The following is a 17,889-nucleotide window of genomic DNA, read 5'->3' as shown; positions in this document are numbered from 1 at the left end:
GCCCAAGACAGATCTATCCAGTGCTATCTGATCTCAAAGTCATTTGCTGCTGCTCATCATATGCTTTAGCAGGTGCCAAAAATGTGCAGGGTCAAGCAGATAGAATTCAGAAGGTCAAAGCCAGCAGTGACTTTGCTGTTTAGGAGATGGGAGTTCATTAATTTTAAAAATACAAAGTGAAAGATACAAGTGTTTCAGTAAAACTTTAAATATTACCTTAACCTGTAAGAGTTACAATTTAGTACTTGACATAACTTAAGTGCCAGCTGTGGCTCAATGTTAGTGCCCTCGCTACTGAATCAGAAAATTGGAAGTTCATGTCCCACTTCAGAGACTTGAGGACATAACCTAGAGTCCAGACTGACAATCCAGTGAAGTATTAGGAAATGTTTCCTTCTTTGGATGAGATGTTAAATTGAGGCCCCATTTTTCCTCTCAGGTGGACTCTTTTTGGTTCACAGGGATGTGGGCATCTCTGGCTGGGCCAGCATTTATTTCCTTTCCCAAGTTACCCTCACCTTGGTGGTGAGCTGCCTTTTTGAATCACTGCAGTCCACACGTAGTTGTTGACCCACAATGCCGTTAGGGAGAGAATTGTTTACGTTTATTGCAGCTAATGAAATTTTTTTTAAACTATAGAACGTATTGGCCCAGATATTCTGATTAGCATCGGAAGATTTTCCGAAGGTTGGAGTCTGGCCTTTCTCTGAAATGCATCTGACAGAGGAACCAGGGAGAAATCCACTCAGCACAGGAGTAATGACATCCCTTTTTCCAACAGTTACAACTCCTGTGTTTCAGAAGTTAAAGGACACAAAGGCACTCTGACAAAAACAGCAGTAAATTTAGTTTCAACAGGACTATGCTGGTGGAGCAGATATCAGTTCAAGCAGGGCCAGGTGATGCTGGGGATAGGTATGTGAGGGGTAGGATCAGGATCTAGGGTTGGTGTTGCTTCAGGGGAATCAGGTATTGGGGATGTAGTTGGGCGAGGGTATCAGTAGCTACTGTGATTCATAGGTAACAACTAACTTTAAGTGAGCCAGCACTCTGAATTCTCTGACTTATTAGACTCTTTCAGAGGGTTGCAAACACAGGGGAATTGCCCTACCAGAAACACATGTTCCCAGCCAGTTCCCATAGAGTCAACTCCGGTCTAAGCTGCTCCAATGATCCTCTGAACATCGCAATACGTGTGCTAAAGCAGCAGCATACTTTACTAAATTGTCACTGCTGTGCGTGAGTTTTAGTCTCCATCCCTGGAATGCAAGGCACTATTTAAAATAACAGTATTTTTTGGGGATGTGGAAGGGGCAGTTCTCTGCCTGGTCAATATTTATACAAGAGCACTAAAACATTGTCTAGTTACTATCTCATTACTGTTTCTGGGATGCTACTGTACAAAAACTGGCTGCCAAGTTTCCAACATTATATCACTGATTTGAAATTACTTGATTGGAAAAAAAGCACTTTGTAGTGTCCCCAGGTTGTTAAAGGTTTATACAGATGCAAGTTCTTTTTCTGGATATCCACAAGGAGATGGCAACCAATTAGAAAGCTTCAGATGTCTCCCTTTTGAAATGTCTAAAGCAACCATTTTTCCTACTTCCTTGCCCCAACTGCTGGATTTTTCAAGTCTGTTACTGCACAAAATTCTCATTGTTGAAATAAAACATTCAACAAGATTAATTATAGATGTGCTCAGAAATTAGTTAATGGAGCTTGAGAGAATGTCCTGTAAAAGACTTTGAATAGTCATCTTACATACACAGTGACTCACCTCCAGAGGCTGCTGTCGTTTACAGGCCATCGCCAGGAAATCTCTCTGGGCTTCAAAAGCTGAACTAAATATCTCTGCCTGTTTGGGGAATAAAAGGTAAAAGCACCAGTCAAAGAAAGAAAACAATAAAACATAAAACCAGCACGCAATGAAAAGAAAAACAAGAACCAGATTCTTCAATCAATTTATATAAAGCAATCAAATGTTCCACAAGTTCATTTCGGAATTACAAAACAAAGTCATTGTACATCTGTCCCTTGTATATTAATCGTGATAAGACACAGATGGGCATAAATATACTAGACACTGCATATTGCAGTGAGATTAAAGAACCCTGCATGAACAGCTGGGAATGTGAAAGCTCACCTTCCCTACTTAAAGCTATCAGTACCGATATCCTGTAAGAAAAAGCCATTTTCATACAAGTTCAAGGCTGAAATCATTTGCCTTTAACTAGTGAGTTACAGTGTTCAATTTTGAGAAACTGTGCTGAGACTTACAGCACTTGACAGGGTTGTTAACATAGATTTCCACAGGTCAGTTGAAAATGTGCACAACATTCTTAACTTCCAGTGTGGTTGCCCTGCAAATTTTGCAACAAACAATATTTGGACACTTCCTACATAATATGTGAACGATAATGTGACCAAAATTGCAATCATTAATATCCTTACCGATCATCACTTTTAATACACTCTTAAAAGGGTTCAGTGAAAACAGAAAGGTCAGGGCAAAGCTGTCCTTTTAAAATTTGTCACTCATGCGAGGGAAATTTGGAAATTTAATAGTGTTGTCCAAAAGAAATTGGGGACTATGAACAGTTGTTATAGTTGGATACATCTTACACACAACACAGGTGAATGTCCTCCTTGTGCATGTTTACTTAAATTCCTTCCACTATGCAATACAAAACTTTGCAGACTGTCTGTTGCATCCAAGCTTGGAATTCTGACATGAATCCACCAGACACACCATATCCCAGTGCAGCTTCAAAGTTGATGTCCAGCAGTTGGGAGCTGTACATGGACTTCAGAATGATTGGCTGATCACCAAATGCATTAGATCAGTCTCTGCCCACCCCTCAGACCTGAGCTTCATGAACCCTGCCAGAATTTGCCCACATCTTTCAGGTCTCCTGCCACCCACACTGATACACACACGTACTTTCTACCCGTCCAACCCTGGCCCTGCTCTCCATCAAGGTGTATCTAGCTTGTCCTTTACCATGACTTGTACTGTCCATAACTGGCTGGAATTTCTTTTGCTGAAGTAATAATGTGCTGGAGTAATTTGGTCAAGCTGACCATAGTGACAGTTACTCTGTCCGTGCAATGCTTCTGGTATTTCCATGAAGACTGCATTATGCACTGTTTTAGTAAGTAATTTAATAAGCAGAAGCCAAGCAAGTACAGCAGCCACACCCATAAAATAAGACACTTCCACACTCTGCTTTTCATCTTACCATTTCACCAACAAATATTCACAGCTGATGCAAGCTTCCATTTTCCCAGCAACAACCTACATCCTGAGCAAAGCACCCGTGCCCGATTTCTAGTGGCAAACTGCCTTCTGGTACTACAAGGTGCAGGGCTGGATGAACATAGCAGGCCAAGCAGCATCATAGGAGCAGAAAGGCTGACGTTTCGGGCGTAGACCCTTCATCAGAGGGGGAAAGTGCAAACTCCACACAGTCACCCAAGGGTGGAGTAAAACCTGGGTCCATGGTGCTGTGAGGCAGCAGTCGTCTTATCACAGTGCACTAATCCTTGTTTTGAGCTGTTCTGTAAGTTCAGAACAAATATATTTTGGAAGCATACTTGTAGCTCCAAAGCCTAAACAGCATTAAAATACTACTTCTAATTTCTGTTTCAATAAATTTTAAATAAATTGCATGTCAAGTATACTGCAGAGATTTAACATCTGGTATTTGATGTATAATTCAGAATTTTTGAAATTATGCACCTTTATAAAACAAACTGGCATTGGTTGATTTGAAAAAAAAGCATTTGTAACAGTTCATAACATTGACAAAGACAAATGAGCCAAATAGGTGACAAGATTGTAACACAAAGCTACTGTACAATGTAACAATGTACAAAAATACCATGGACACAGGAATAAATATTTTATAAGGTGTTTATACTTGCTCCACTTACTGGGGGAAAAGGCAAGAAAGTGGCCACAATTAGATCATCCTTGAGCCACATTTGGTCAAATGTAGAAGGCCTGTTCATTTTCATCTCACCTCTGGAATTCAGCTCTTTTCTTCATTTTTGAAACAAAGCCCATAATGAGGTCAGGGACTGAAGGGCCATGATAGAACCCAAACTTAGTGTCACCGAGCAGGTTATTTCTCAGTAACTGCTGCTTAATAACACTGTTGATGACACCTTTCACTTGCTGATGATCAAGACTAGACCAATTGGCTGGTAATTGGTCAGTTTGGATTTGTCCTGCTTTGTGTGTGTACAGGATATAGCTGGGCGATTTTCCACATTGCCAGACAGATGCCAGTGTTATAGTTGTACTGGAATAGCTTCGCTCAGGGCACATTTGAAGCACACTTCTTCAGTGCTATTGTCAGAATGTTGTCAATGCTCACAACCTTTGCAGTGTCCTAGTGCCTTCAGCCATTTCTTGAGAGACTTTTGAATGGGGTGGGGTGGATCTAGTTAATATAGATTTCAGTAAAGCCTTTGACAAGGTCCCACATGGGAGACTGATAAAGAAGGTAAAAGCACATGGAGTCCATGGTAACTTGGCAAGATTAATCCAAAATTGGCTTTGTGGTAAGCAACAGAGGGTGGAGAGAGAAGGCTGTTTGTGTGACCGGAGGAGTGTACACACACACACACACACACACACACGACTGTGGCGGGGGGGTGGGGGTGATGATAAGCAAGTTTGTGGATGGCACAAAACTTAGCCAAGTGATTAACAGTGAGGAAGAAGGTCTTGGGGAGCTGGGGAGCTTCTCAACAGAACCCTGAAAACAGCAGGACAATGGGGGGGAATGGGGAATAACAGGACACTGGCCAAATTGTATTATCACTAGACTATTAATCCAGAAAATCAGTTCATGTTCTATGGATCCTAGTTCAAATCCAGCCACACCAGATGGTGGAATTTGAATTCAATAAAGAATATATGGAATTAAGAATCTACTGAAAACCACGGAACTATTGCCTATTGTCGGATGAACCCATCTGGCTCACTAATAGCCTTCAGTGAAGGAAATCTGCCATCCTTACCTGGTCTGGCCTACATGTGACTCCAGAGCCACAGCAATGCTGACTTTCAACTGCTCTCCCGAATGAACTAGTAAGCCATTCAACTGTATCAACCAAGTCTCAACAAAGAATTGAAACTGGTCAGACCACCTGATATTTGGGGCCTCGTGCTAAAAGTGGGAGAGTTCTCTCACGTACTAGTCGAGGATCAGCCTGACATAGTGACACTCACAAAATCATATCTTACAGACAATATCTCAGACACCAACAGGACAGACTCAGCAGAGATGGTGGCACAGTGGTATACAGTCAGAAAGGAGTTGCCCTGGAAGTCCCCAACAATGACTCATTGAAGTCGCATGGCTCCTGTTTAAACATAGACAAGGAACCCTCCTGCTGATTATCACCTATCCTCCCTTGGCTGATGAATCAGTGCTCCATGTTGAACACCACTAGAAGGAAGCACTGAGGGTCACAGGGATGCAAAACATACTCTGGATAGGGGATTTCAATGTCCACCATATAGGTTATACCATGTCTGCATTGGGTGGTGAGGGAAGCAACAAGAGGAAAAAACATACTTGACTCATCCTCATCACTCTGCCAGCTGCAAATGTATCTGTACATGACAGTATCAATAAGAGTGAGCACCGCAGAGTCCTTGTGGAGACAAAGTCCTGCTTTCACTTTGAGAATACCCTCCATTGTGTTTTGTGGCACTATCACAATGCTAAATGGCACAGACTTCTAACATACCTAGCAAATCAAGACTGGGCATCCATGAGGCGCTGTGGGCCATCAGCATGAGCAGGACTGTAATTCAACACAATCTGCAACCTCATGGACCAATATATCCTGGACTCAACCATTGCAATCAAGCCAAAGGATCAACCTTGGTTCAATAGACAGTGCAGAAGAGTATGCCAGGAGCAGCACCAGGCATACCTGTGAACCTTGTTTGTTAGCATCACAAGATGACTTACATGCCAAACAGCAATAGCAGCAAGTGATAGATACATCTAAGTGAAGCCACAACCAACGGATCAGACCTAAACTGTGCAGTCCTGCTGCATCCAGTCGTAAATGGCAGTGGACAACTACACTACTCACTGGAGGAGGTGACTCCACATATCCCCATCCTCAATGATGGAAGAGCTCAACACATCAGTGTAATACATAAGGCTTAAGCAACCACAGCAATCTTTAGCCAGAAGTGCCAAGTGGATGATCTGTCTTGGCCTCTACCAGTGGACCCCAGCTTCACAGATACCAGTATTCAACCAATTTGATTCACACCACATGATATCAAATAAAGGTTGAAAGCACTGGATACTGCAAAGGCTATGGATCCTAACAACATTCTGGCAATAGTACTAAGACTTGTGGTCCAGAACTTGCCGCTCCCCTAGCCACTCTGTTCCAGTACAGTTACAAAACTGGCATCTACCCAACAGTGTGGAAAATGGCCAAGTATGTCCTGTACACAAACAGCAGGACAAACCCAACTCAGCCAATTACCAAATAAAAACCGAAACAACTGCAGATGCTGTAAATCAGTAACAAAAAACAGAAGTTGCTGGAAAAGCTCAGCAGGTCTGGCAGCATCTGTGAAGAAAAATCACAGTTAACGTTTTGGATCCAGTGACCCTTCCTCAGAACTAGTCACTGGACCCAAAACGTTAACTGTGATTTTTCTTCACAGATGCTGCCAGACCTGCTGAGCTTTTCCAGCAACTTCTGTTTTTTGTTTGTTTTTGTTTTTGTTCCAGCCAATTATCACCCCACCAGTCTACTCTCAATCATCAGTAAAGTGATGGAAAGTGTCATCAACAGTGCTACCAAGCTGCACCTGCTCAGCAATAACCTGCCTAGGGACGCCCAGTTTGGGACCACTCAGGTCCTGGCCTCATTACAGATTTGGTTAAAACATGGACAGAAGTGCTGAATTCCAGAGGTGAGGTGCAAGTGGCAGCTCTGACATGAAGGCCACATTTGACTGAATGTGGCATCAAGGAGCGCTAGCAAAACTGGAATCAATGGGTATTAAGAGCAAATTCTCCACTGATTCGAGTCATGACGTGGAGGTGCCGGTGTTGGACTGGGGTAGATAAAGTCAGTAGTCACACGACACCATGTTAGCCATGAACCTGTCCACAGAGACATCCAGATGTATTTGTGCCAAAGCCAGCACCGTACCGTTAACATTTGTGGGCTTCTCAACCTTTGATTCAGTTTATCTCATGTCTCTGACAAATCCGCCTGCTGTTCCTGTGTCTGTTTGTGCATTTGGGTGAAGTTATTAATGGCTGACACCATGGCATCATCTTCTGCCTGGGCCTGAGCCTGGTCTCCAGCAATCATCAGATTGAGGGAAAAAGCTCTCAGGTCACTGATAATCAAGTGTGGAGGCATGCCAATTATGTGCTCACCAGACTGTGCTCTCAAACTAATTTAGATGGAGTATTTATGGAGGTGAATTGTCTGAGCTGGTGGTAGGTGCAAAAGTAAGACTTGTCAGTGCATCCTTATCTGTGGCTGCTTTCTCAGAGGTAGAGAATGAGTTTACAGGGTGAGGGGCTGGCCTCTTTGGGATGAAGGATGTACGGATTCCATTGGTACCTGCATAAGAGAAGTCATTAGTTCTGCATCAGGCTGGATGTTTAAGAATAAGTTAACACTGGTGAACATTGGGACAGTTTAGTTAGTTGCCAGGACATGAAGGTCTCTGTGCCTCAGATGGTCAATCTTGATCCTCTCTAGCCATTTCAAGGGTCTTCTCCTCATAACCCTCTCTGCCCAGTTATGAGATATTTTCTCCTTTCATGAGACTAAAGGAGGGATTGAGTGAAATGAAAGTGGAAGGAAGAATTGTTAGTGGTGGTGCAGAATCAGGAGAGATGGTGAGGTGTCTCCAGTGATTAAACAGGAAGCACAGAGTGGAGGAATGGATAGTACTTTAGGAGGATAAGAGGCTTTGACTGGAGATGTTGCATGTAACGTTGACAGTTGTAGACTATTTGTTGATGAGGGTGCTGTGCAGTGTCAGATAGAGTGAGCATGACGTACTAGATAGAAGATAGTGGCACCTATCTCTTGGGAGTCCAGAAGATCACTGACCTTCTTCTTGTACAGTTGGTCTTTCATTTGGATTAAGAAACAACACTGACCTGGGCTGCTAACTTGGTCCAGGCTGGTTGTGTCTGGTGGAGTGGCCTTCTTTGCCAGTTCATCGGAAAGAAGATGGTCCTCATCTCCACCAATCAGTACACTGGCATCTCCAAGGCCCTGTCTGCATAACAATGTTCCAGCTTCCTTTTCTGGGACATATTCAATACAATAACAGATAAGCACTGCAGTGTGCAGACCAGATCCTGGCTTGCGGCATTTGAAGTGGTACACAACTGAGGTATAAATATAGCACCAGCAGCATGAACCCCAAAAGATCCCTGAAGTGGCGAGCACTTCGCCAATTGATAACACAGTGTGGAGCTGGAGGAACACAGCAGGCCAGGCAGCATCAGAGGAGCAGGTAAGTTGACATTTTGGGTCAGGACCCTTCTTCAGAAATGGGGAGGGGGACGGGATCTCATAAATACATAGAGAGAGGAGGAGTGAGGCTGGGGAATGTAGGTGGGATGGTGATAGGTGAATGTAGGTAGGGAGTGGTGGGGATTGGTTGGTGAGGTGGGAGGGGCGGATAGGTGGGAGAGAAGATGGATAGGTTGTGTCAGGTCAAGAAGACGGGGATGAGAGGGAGGGTTGGACATGGGATGAGGCGGTGAGTAGGGAGATTTTAAAACTGGTGAAATCCATGTTTAGGCCATTGGGCTTTAGGCTCCTGAGACGGAATATGAGGTACTGCTCCTCCAGTTTATGGGTAGCGTCATTGTGGCACTGGAGGAAACCCAGGACGGACATGTCACCCAGGGAGTGGGAGGGGGAGTTAAAATGGTTTGCGATTGGAATGTGTTGTCATTTATCGTGAACAGCGCATAGATGCTCTATAAATCGGTCTCCGAGTCTCCGCTTGGTCTCACCAATGTAGAGAAGGCCACATCAGGAGCAGCGGATGCAGTGGACCAAGTTGATGGATGTGCAAGTGAACCCCTGTCTTATGTGGAAGGCTTGTTTTCTGCCTTAAATGGAGGTGAGGGGGTGGTCTAGGGGCAGGTGTAGCACTTCCTGTGGTTGCAGGGAAAGGTGCTGGGGATGGTGGGGTTAATGGGGAACATGGAGTGGATGAGGGAGTCGCGGAGAGAGCAGTCACTACAAAAGGCAGATAGGGGTAGAGAGGGAAATATATCTTTGCTTTCTTCGCCATTTCCTCCAACTACAATCTGACCCCACAACCAAATAGATATTTCCCTCCCCACTCCTATCTGCCTTTCATAGGGACCACGCTCTCCACGACTCCCTCATCCGTTCCACACTCGCCACTAACCCCACTACTCCCAGCACCTTTCCCTGCAACCACAGGAAGTGCTACACCTGCCCCTACACCTACCCCCTCACCTCCATTAAAGGCACAAAACAAAACTTCCACATTAGACAGGGGTTCATCTGCACATCTGTCAACTTGGTCTACTGCATTGCGGTTCCTGATGTGGCCTCCTCTACATCGGTGAGACCAAGCAGAGACTTGGAGAGCAACCCTCCTTCTTATCCCCACCTCCTTGACCTGACACAACCTGTCCATCTTCTCTCTCACCTATCTGCCCCTCCCATCTCACTGACCAATCCCCACCACTCCCTACCTGCACTCACCTATCACCATCCAATCTACCTTCCCCAGCCTCACCCCTCCTCTTTCTATTTATCCCTGAGCTCCCTTCCTCCTCCCCATTTCTGAAGAAGGGTCCTGACCTGAAACGTCAACCTTCCTGCTCCTCTGATGCTACCTGGCCTGCTGTGTTCCTCCAGCTCCACACTGTGTTATCTCTGACTCCAGCATCTGCAGTTCTTGCTTTCTCTGTTGCTTCAGTTGCATCATGATTGCATGAGATGGGTATAATAGAGCCTGTAGTTAATGAGTTAAGATTGGAAGATACCCAAGAAAAGTCACTGTGAGCCATGACAGGACACCCACCATGAAACCCCCAGAAGTAACACTTAGCCTGCCTAAAAACGGGAAAATTCTGCCCACAGCCTTCGTTTAACATCTCATCCAAAAGCTAGGTATAATTTTAGGTATTTTACTTGAATGTGATCATATTGATTTTAAAAAGCATCAAACTTTCAGGCAGCTTCACCCTCTCAAATTTATTGTGACATCAAACACAGAGCTAATCAATGCATTACAGTCGAGGATGCTTCCTTAACATTACAGAATTGAAAGTTACATGGCAAGGTAATGAGGGTAAGTGCTTTTAAGACGCATGGATCCGCTCACTTAATTTATACAAAAGTAATAAGTGGTGATACAAAAAATGTCTCTGTAACAGACATCTAAATTACATCGTTATTAACTAATCACGAAGAAAAGCTATGAGAGCTGTGGGCAAAGCCGACCAAGCAGCGAGACACTCAAGTATTTGCTGAGGAATCAAAACCTGCTATTTTAACCTTTAACTCATTGTTGAGGCCACATTTAGAATACCGTGTGTCGTTTGTTCCCCATTCAATGGGATACTGATGTACTGGAAAGAATTTGGAGAATGAAGAGTCAACTGCCATTGATAGTTAAGGCTACACAACTCCTATAAAAGGGAGCTAGAATGAATATCTAGTTAAGAGGAGGATTTAAGGTTACAAGAATGTACAGAAAGATGATCGCTTACTTCTGGCTTCAGTCCTTCTGGGACCATTAGTGGCATGCAGCTGGTCAAGTACAAATACTGTCTCGTGCAACAACAGTAGTTTTGATTCTTTTTGTTTAAAGGTGTCCTTGTCAAATTATTTAGCAATTATTGACCACCTGTACCTACACCACCCTAAATTACACATGACATATAATGTTAAAAGTGTTGCATTTAATTTTCTTATTAATACTTTTAGGAAAGCTGTTCTTTACTTACAGGCATCAGTGAGTTGGTCATGCATGTTTCTAACTGCAGAGTCTGTCTGTTGTGCTTCCTAATCAACCTGCTCTGAGACGTTATTACAATGGACTTGAATTCAGGCCTCTTGGATCAGAGGTAGGGACACAACCACTGTGCTACACCTTGCACAATCTGTCTATTCTTGCCAAGCGCCCAGAGGGGATAGGAGCATGGGGGAGAATAGAAGCTCAGATACTAAGCACAAGGAAAACCAGGATGGCAGGAGCATGGGGAACTTTTTAACTCATTTTTTACTCATTTATTCTTGACAAAGCACCTTGGATGTTTTGCATCTGCAAATCTGAGACCCACCCTTGCTTTACAGCTCATTTGGAGCTGTAGCTCTCAGATAATTTAAGTCAATTTCCTGTCCATTCATCATACCCGTCTTTTACAAATATTTCTGATACGACTCATATGTGGTGATTGGCAATCATACATGTATTGGCATTTGGCACTGTACATGTACAGGAGAAAGGAAATCTGCTCAGTCATGTAGTCTGCTTGCGCATGCGCATGGCCAAACATGCTGTATGAGCGTACACAATGATTGCATATTGTATTTCTGAAATGAGAAGCAGCTGTGAATGCAGAGTAAAGAGGGGCAATTGAAACAGCTATTGATCTGGCCTACCTGCCTGGACATTCTTGCAGATGGTGATAACACATTTCTACAAGTTGGCATTTTCAACACTGCCATATATGAAAACTAACAGAAGGGAGGCTTGTCAGTGGAGCAAGATTTGCAGGTGGCCTTCTAATCAATTCTTGCCTGGATCAAAAGATTCTGTGCAAACTGGCAGGCTCATATTTCCCACTAACCTGGTAATTTGCAATTTACTCTGCTTTGTGTTTTGCTCAATCCATTGTTAGTGAATAGTTAGAAATAGCTGCGTTGAGCAGATTTTGAAAACGTGTCTACGCTCACAATTAAAGACAGTGTAATTTCCCAGTGGATTTGAAACATATAATGCTTTTGATCCTTCGTTAGCTTGTATGCACTATGTTGTAAACCTCTTGTAAGGCCATAACCATAGTTAATGCAAGTAAATGTGATGTTTATGAGCAATCAATTCAGCTGAAAAAAAGTGGGTGTGTCCTTACCTCCGAGCCAGCATTGAAGGCGCATCACCCTAATACAGTGGTTTTCAACCAGTGTGCCACAACAAAGTTCAAGTCCCACCTGCTCCAGAGATATGTAATAACATCACTGAACAGACTGATTAGGAAACATAATGGACAGACTCTGCAGTTAGAAACGTGCATGACCACTTCACTGCTGCCTGTAAGTAAATAACAGACTTTCTAAAAGGATTATTAAAAGAAAACTACATGCTTCACTTTTATCATTACATGTCAAGCTAGGTGTGGTGTAGGGACAGGTGTGAGAATTTTTGTATTGAAGTACGAAGTATGTCTTGATACTGAAAAGTTGGGAACTATTGTCTTAATCAACAGATCTAAATCCACCATAATTTTCAACATTTCCATTAGCACCAAACCTAACAGCCTCTATTCTAATGAAAACAAAATCCCTAGTTTCTCTGGTCTCTCCTAATAGGCAAGTCCTCTCATTCACTATTATGTTGAAAAAGAATGTATTCCTTTAAAAATTCTAATATCTTGTAGATTTATCTAGTTGTTTATTTCTATGCAAATTGTGCTAGTTTGGCTACAGTCAACAACCTACTTTGATTTTGGACTACTGAAAACAGTAAACATTAAGTCTGAAAAGGCCTACAGACAAGTCAATTTTTAATGTAATACATTTAGCTTATGAAAAGGCATGGTTTCCAATTCTCACCAAAAAGTAGTTAACTTCAATATCAGTATCTGATTAAGAGGTTTGTGCAAATTTATCAGGTAAATCCTTCTCGACAAAAGGATTTACCTGATTAATTTGCACAAACCTGTTAATCAGACATTGATACAGAAAGCAACCACTTTGGCCATTGGAATTACAGGATTATCCATGACCACTAATTGCAAAACCACATCTTAGTTTCCCAGTACCCCAAACTAATAATTTCCAGTGATTTCCAAAACTGAATTCTAACACCCTCCCCAAAACAGAAATCAGTGAAAGTTCAGTATTTTTGACAGATTTTTATAAGAGACCACTACTCCCAGTGGAAGAGGGATGGGTAACCATAACATTTGGATTTAAGGTGATTTAAAATGAATGAGAAAAAAAATCTTTATTTAGCGAGTTGTGATTTGGGATGGGCAATCTGAAAGAGTGATGGAAACAGGTTCAACAGTAATTCATGATAATTAGCTACATACTTGAAAAATCATCTTTAAAGGCCTAAAGGAAATTGCTCTGCAAAAGATCTAGCACAAGCATGCAAGCATATAGGCTTTGTTCTGCATTGTATCATTCTGTGATTCTATGAAGTGAGTTAAATCCAACCCTAAAGTAAAATCCAACCGTTCTTCAACTGTGCACTGTAAAATGAACCCCAAAGAATCCTATACTGTGTGGTGGTTAAGCTGTTGAACAACCTTCACGTAACCTTGTAAGCAAGCATTTATACTCTCGGAACATCGTATTTCATAAGTTTACTCTAGTTAGGGTAATTTGAGCAATTCACTTTCTCCTGTTCTCTTCATTACATAACTGTTGAATAGCTTGGAATTTTATGCTTTAAGATGGAGGAGACGTGCAGCATTTAGGTGTACGTCATACTTATAAATATTTGTTAGACCACTATTGGAATACTGCATGCAACTGTGGCTATTCCATTAAAGGAAGTCCATTTGACTTAATGAAGTGCTACAGTTAAACGACAATCATGAAAGAAACAGCAGGAAGGAAGAATTGCACTGGAACAGGTTAAAAGATCTAATCAAGATTTTCAAAGTTGCTTTCTTGGCCCACTATTCTTGGTGATTAAAAAAGAATAAGTGGTGCAGTAACAGTGTCCCTATCGCTGGGCCAGAAAGTTCAGGTTCAAGTTCCACCTGCCACAGGTTGATAAACTTACAGATAGACGTCATCCTAGTATCTTAAGACATTACTATTGAGGTAGTAGAAGCTTTGTGTTAATTTTCAAGAACTCCCTAGATTCAGGAAAGATTCGATCACAGTGGAAAGTAGCAAAAAAATCACTGTTCAAGAAGGGAGGAAGGCAAAAAAGCAGGAAACTATAGGCCAGTTAGGTTGACGTTTGTCACAGGGAAGGTGATAAAATAGATAATTAAAGGGAACATTGCTGCACATTTAGAAAAACTCAAGGTAATTGGTAAGAGTCAACATGGTTTCATCAAAGGGAAATCATGTTTAACGTATTTACTGGAGTTCTTTAAAGTGGTGACCTGTAAGAAGATCAAAGGGAGCCTGTAGATATCCTTTACTTGCATTTCCAGAAGGCACTTGATAAGATGCCACAAAGGTTACTGACAAAATAAAAGCTCGTGTTGTAGGGGCTAACATAAAAGCATGGTGAGAAGATTGGCTGGCTGGTAAATATTGTCTAATTGGCAGGATGAGACGAGTGGAGTTCCGCTGGGGTCTTTGCTAGCACCTCAACTTTTAATAATTTTCAAGAATAACTTATGTGAGGGGAATGAAGACATTGTTGCTAAATTTGAAGACAACACCAAGATGATAGGAAATTATGTTATGAAGAAGTCAAAGACAAAGCACAAAGACACAGATAGATTGACATGAGTGGACAAAAGTATAATGTAGGGAAAAATGAAGTTGTTCACTCTGGCAGGGAGAATGAAAAAGCAGAGTATGACTTAAATGGAGAGCAAAAGAATTCTGAGGTACAGAGGGAATTAGGTGTTCCGACACATAGGTACAAAATGTTACAGTTACAGGTACAGTATATAATCAACAAGACTAATGGGATGCTATCATTTATTACAAGATGACATTGGTGAGACCTCACCTCAAATACCATGCACGCTTTTAGTCTCTATTTAAGGACGGATGTAAATGCATTGTAGGTATACTGGATTGATGCCTCCAATGATTGGGTTGTCTTATGAGGATGCATTGGACTGTCTTGGCTCATTTCCACTGGATTAAGAAGAGTGAAGACTGACTTGATTGAAATGTATAGGATCCTGAAGTCTTGACAAGGTGGATATGTAAAGGGTGTTTCCTCTAGTGGGTCAGGAGTAGGGGGCAATGTTATTAAAATTAGTGGCTACTCTTTCAGGCTAGAGAAGAAGAGAAATGTTTTCTGCGGTTTGAGAGATTTTAGAACTCTGTGCCTCAGAAAAGGATGGAGACAAGGAAACTGAATATTTTTAACACGCAGGTGGATAGATCCTTGTTAGGCAAGGGAATCAATAGTGATCAAGGGTAGATGGGAACGTGAAATTCAAATTAAGCAGATCAGCCATGATCTTACTGAATAGCAGAACAGGCTGAATGGTCTGCTTCTGCTCCTGCTCCTATTTTGTATGTTCATACACTTTTTTCTGTAGCACTTACAGCTTGGAATTAGAAGGTTACAGGTTGAAGACCTGCTCCAGAAAGTTGGGAATAAAAGTCAGCTTGACACTCCACAACAGAAGTAAGAGAGTGCTGTGCTGTTGAAGTCTGTCCTCTAGATTAGGCATCCTAAAAGGACATAAAACAATCTAGTTGTACTATTTCAACACAACCACTCACAGCAGGTATCGCAACATCCTTGGGTCAGCATACTGCAACACATGTGGGTGAAAAATCATTGTGCTATATGCTTTCTCTGCTATGGAAACATGCTGAGATTGCAGGAGGTGGAAATACATGCAGATTGCCCCCACTTAGCACAGTTTTTTTAAAGATGACATTAAATCAGAGAATTACTCAGTCAGGTGGCATCTGCAAGGGAGTAAGACTTAGCAATTCAGGTTGATGACCTTCCATCAGAACTAGGCAAAATAAAAAAAAGTGAGGAGAAAAAGAGAATGCCTGTGATAAGATGGAAGACAGGAGAGATAAAAGAACAAATGGGTTGGGGTTAAAGGCCAAAGGGAATGGTGATAGGATAAGTAAAGAGATAAAGAGTTGAGTCTGGAGCAGCTATGAATGGCAGACGGATAAACAACTGTGCTCTGAAAATGAAACAAGAGAAAAGCAAATTAAAATCTGAAAAGAATAAGGAAACAAAATGGAGGTGGGGTTGTGGTACAAAATTGTTGCTTTCAATGTTTAGTCCTGGAGGCTGTAAAGCACATTTTTAAGATGAGAGGAGAGAGATTTAAAAACAATATGAGGGGAAAACGTTTTACACAGAGGGTGGTTTGTGTGTGGAATGAACTTTCAGAGGAAGTGGTGGATGCAGGTACAATTACAATGTTTAAAAGACATTTGGATAAGTACATGAATAGGAAAGGTTTGGAGGGATATGGGCCAGGAGCAGGCAGTTGGGACTAGTTTAGTTTGGGATTATGGTTGGCATGGACTGGTTGGACCAAAGGGTCTGTTTCTGTGCTGTATATCACTATGACTCTATGGGGTGTGACCCTTTAGTTTACATTGAGCTTAATTAGAAAATTGTAGGAGAGTGAGTATGTCGAGATCAGTGTGAGAGCAATTGGAGAATTAAAGAACTGGAGATGTCTGAAGACTCATCTTGGACTCAAAATGTTAACTCTGTTTTTCTCTTCACAAATGCTGCCAGACCTGCTGAGTTTCTCCAGCACTTTCTGTTTTTATTTGCGATTTCCAGCACCTGCAGTATTTTGCTTTTATTGGAGAATCAAAATGACAGGAGACTGGAAACTTTGGGTCATGCTTGTAGACTGAACAGAGGTAAAACATAGTCATCCAATTGGTACTTGGTTTCCCCAATGTACAGCAGACTACTGCGAGTAGTAAAACATTTATTTTTAACCAATCTGTTCAGACATACTCCGACACTTCCACGGCAAGTGCAGCTTGAACTCAGGCCTTGTGATCCAGAAGTAGGGAAGTAGGGTATTACCGCTGCACCACAACAGCCATGGTGAAAACAGTATGGTAAATTGACAGACATATACATTAAAATCACTTTCACCTGGGAGGAGTTCCTCAGTCCACCACGAAGTGTTGGAAATGTGTCATTATTCAGCATCTGCAATACTTTTGCTTTAGTTTTTATTTTAGATAGCAGGTGTCCCTGTCCAAATCTAGGGATTTCATTATAACATTCAAACTAATGCACTGGGCTGTTGAATTTTAATAGAAAATTTACTGATTTAAGTTAGTAAGAAACAATTCTATTAGAAAGATAATATTGAGAAAACCTCTCAAAACTACTCAAGTATGCCAATTTAATTGGGTTCATTTCTATACTCCTTCAGGTGCCATGTTTTACAACATTGGTCATTATGGTTTTCCAACTATCAAGGTCCTTGATAACAAGGTACAGAGCTGGATGAACGCAGCAGGCCAAGCAGCATCATAGGAGCAGAAAGGCTGACGTTTCGGGCCTGGACCCTTCATCTGATGCATTTTCAAGTCTCTTCTTATTACCTCAGGTCATTCCAAAGAACTTCATAGTCAATGAGGTACCTCTGAAATGCAGTCACTCTTGAAATGTAAAAAAGGCAAAAGGAAATTCATTTCAACTCCCCCTCCCATTCCTCAGACGACATGTCCATCCTGGGCCTCCTGCAGTGCCACAACGATGCCACCCGAAGGTTGCAGGAACAGCAACTCATATTCCGCTTGGGAACCCTGCAGCCCAATGGTATCAATGTGGATTTCACAAGTTTCAAAATCTCCCCTCCCCCTACCACATCCCAAAACCAGTCCAGCTCGTCCCTGCCTCCCTAACCTGTTCTTCCTCCCACCTATCCCCTCCTCCCACCTCAAGCCACACCTCCATCTCCTACCGACCAACCTCATCCCGCCCCC

The 17,889-nt window shown here is 42.2% G+C and overlaps 1 protein-coding gene across 3 annotated transcripts in view; it reads right to left on the bottom strand.

The window, feature by feature from the left end:
• The window catches only part of cap2 (cyclase associated actin cytoskeleton regulatory protein 2), a 207,300-nt gene that overhangs the window by 106,409 nt on the left and 83,002 nt on the right, over positions 1-17,889 (bottom strand). For all 3 annotated transcript variants that reach the window (XM_048611444.1, XM_048611449.1, XM_048611454.1), the window contains one exon: positions 1,781-1,858. In XM_048611444.1, the coding sequence (XP_048467401.1) occupies positions 1,781-1,858 (78 nt within the window). The remainder of the gene's footprint in view (positions 1-1,780; positions 1,859-17,889) is intronic.

This window comes from Rhincodon typus, chromosome 2, assembly GCF_021869965.1.
Source record: "Rhincodon typus isolate 14 chromosome 2, sRhiTyp1.1, whole genome shotgun sequence".
Classification (NCBI taxonomy): domain Eukaryota; kingdom Metazoa; phylum Chordata; class Chondrichthyes; order Orectolobiformes; family Rhincodontidae; genus Rhincodon; species Rhincodon typus.
The sequence above is the reverse complement of the archived record's forward strand: the minus strand, read 5'-3'. Positions and strand labels throughout refer to the sequence as shown.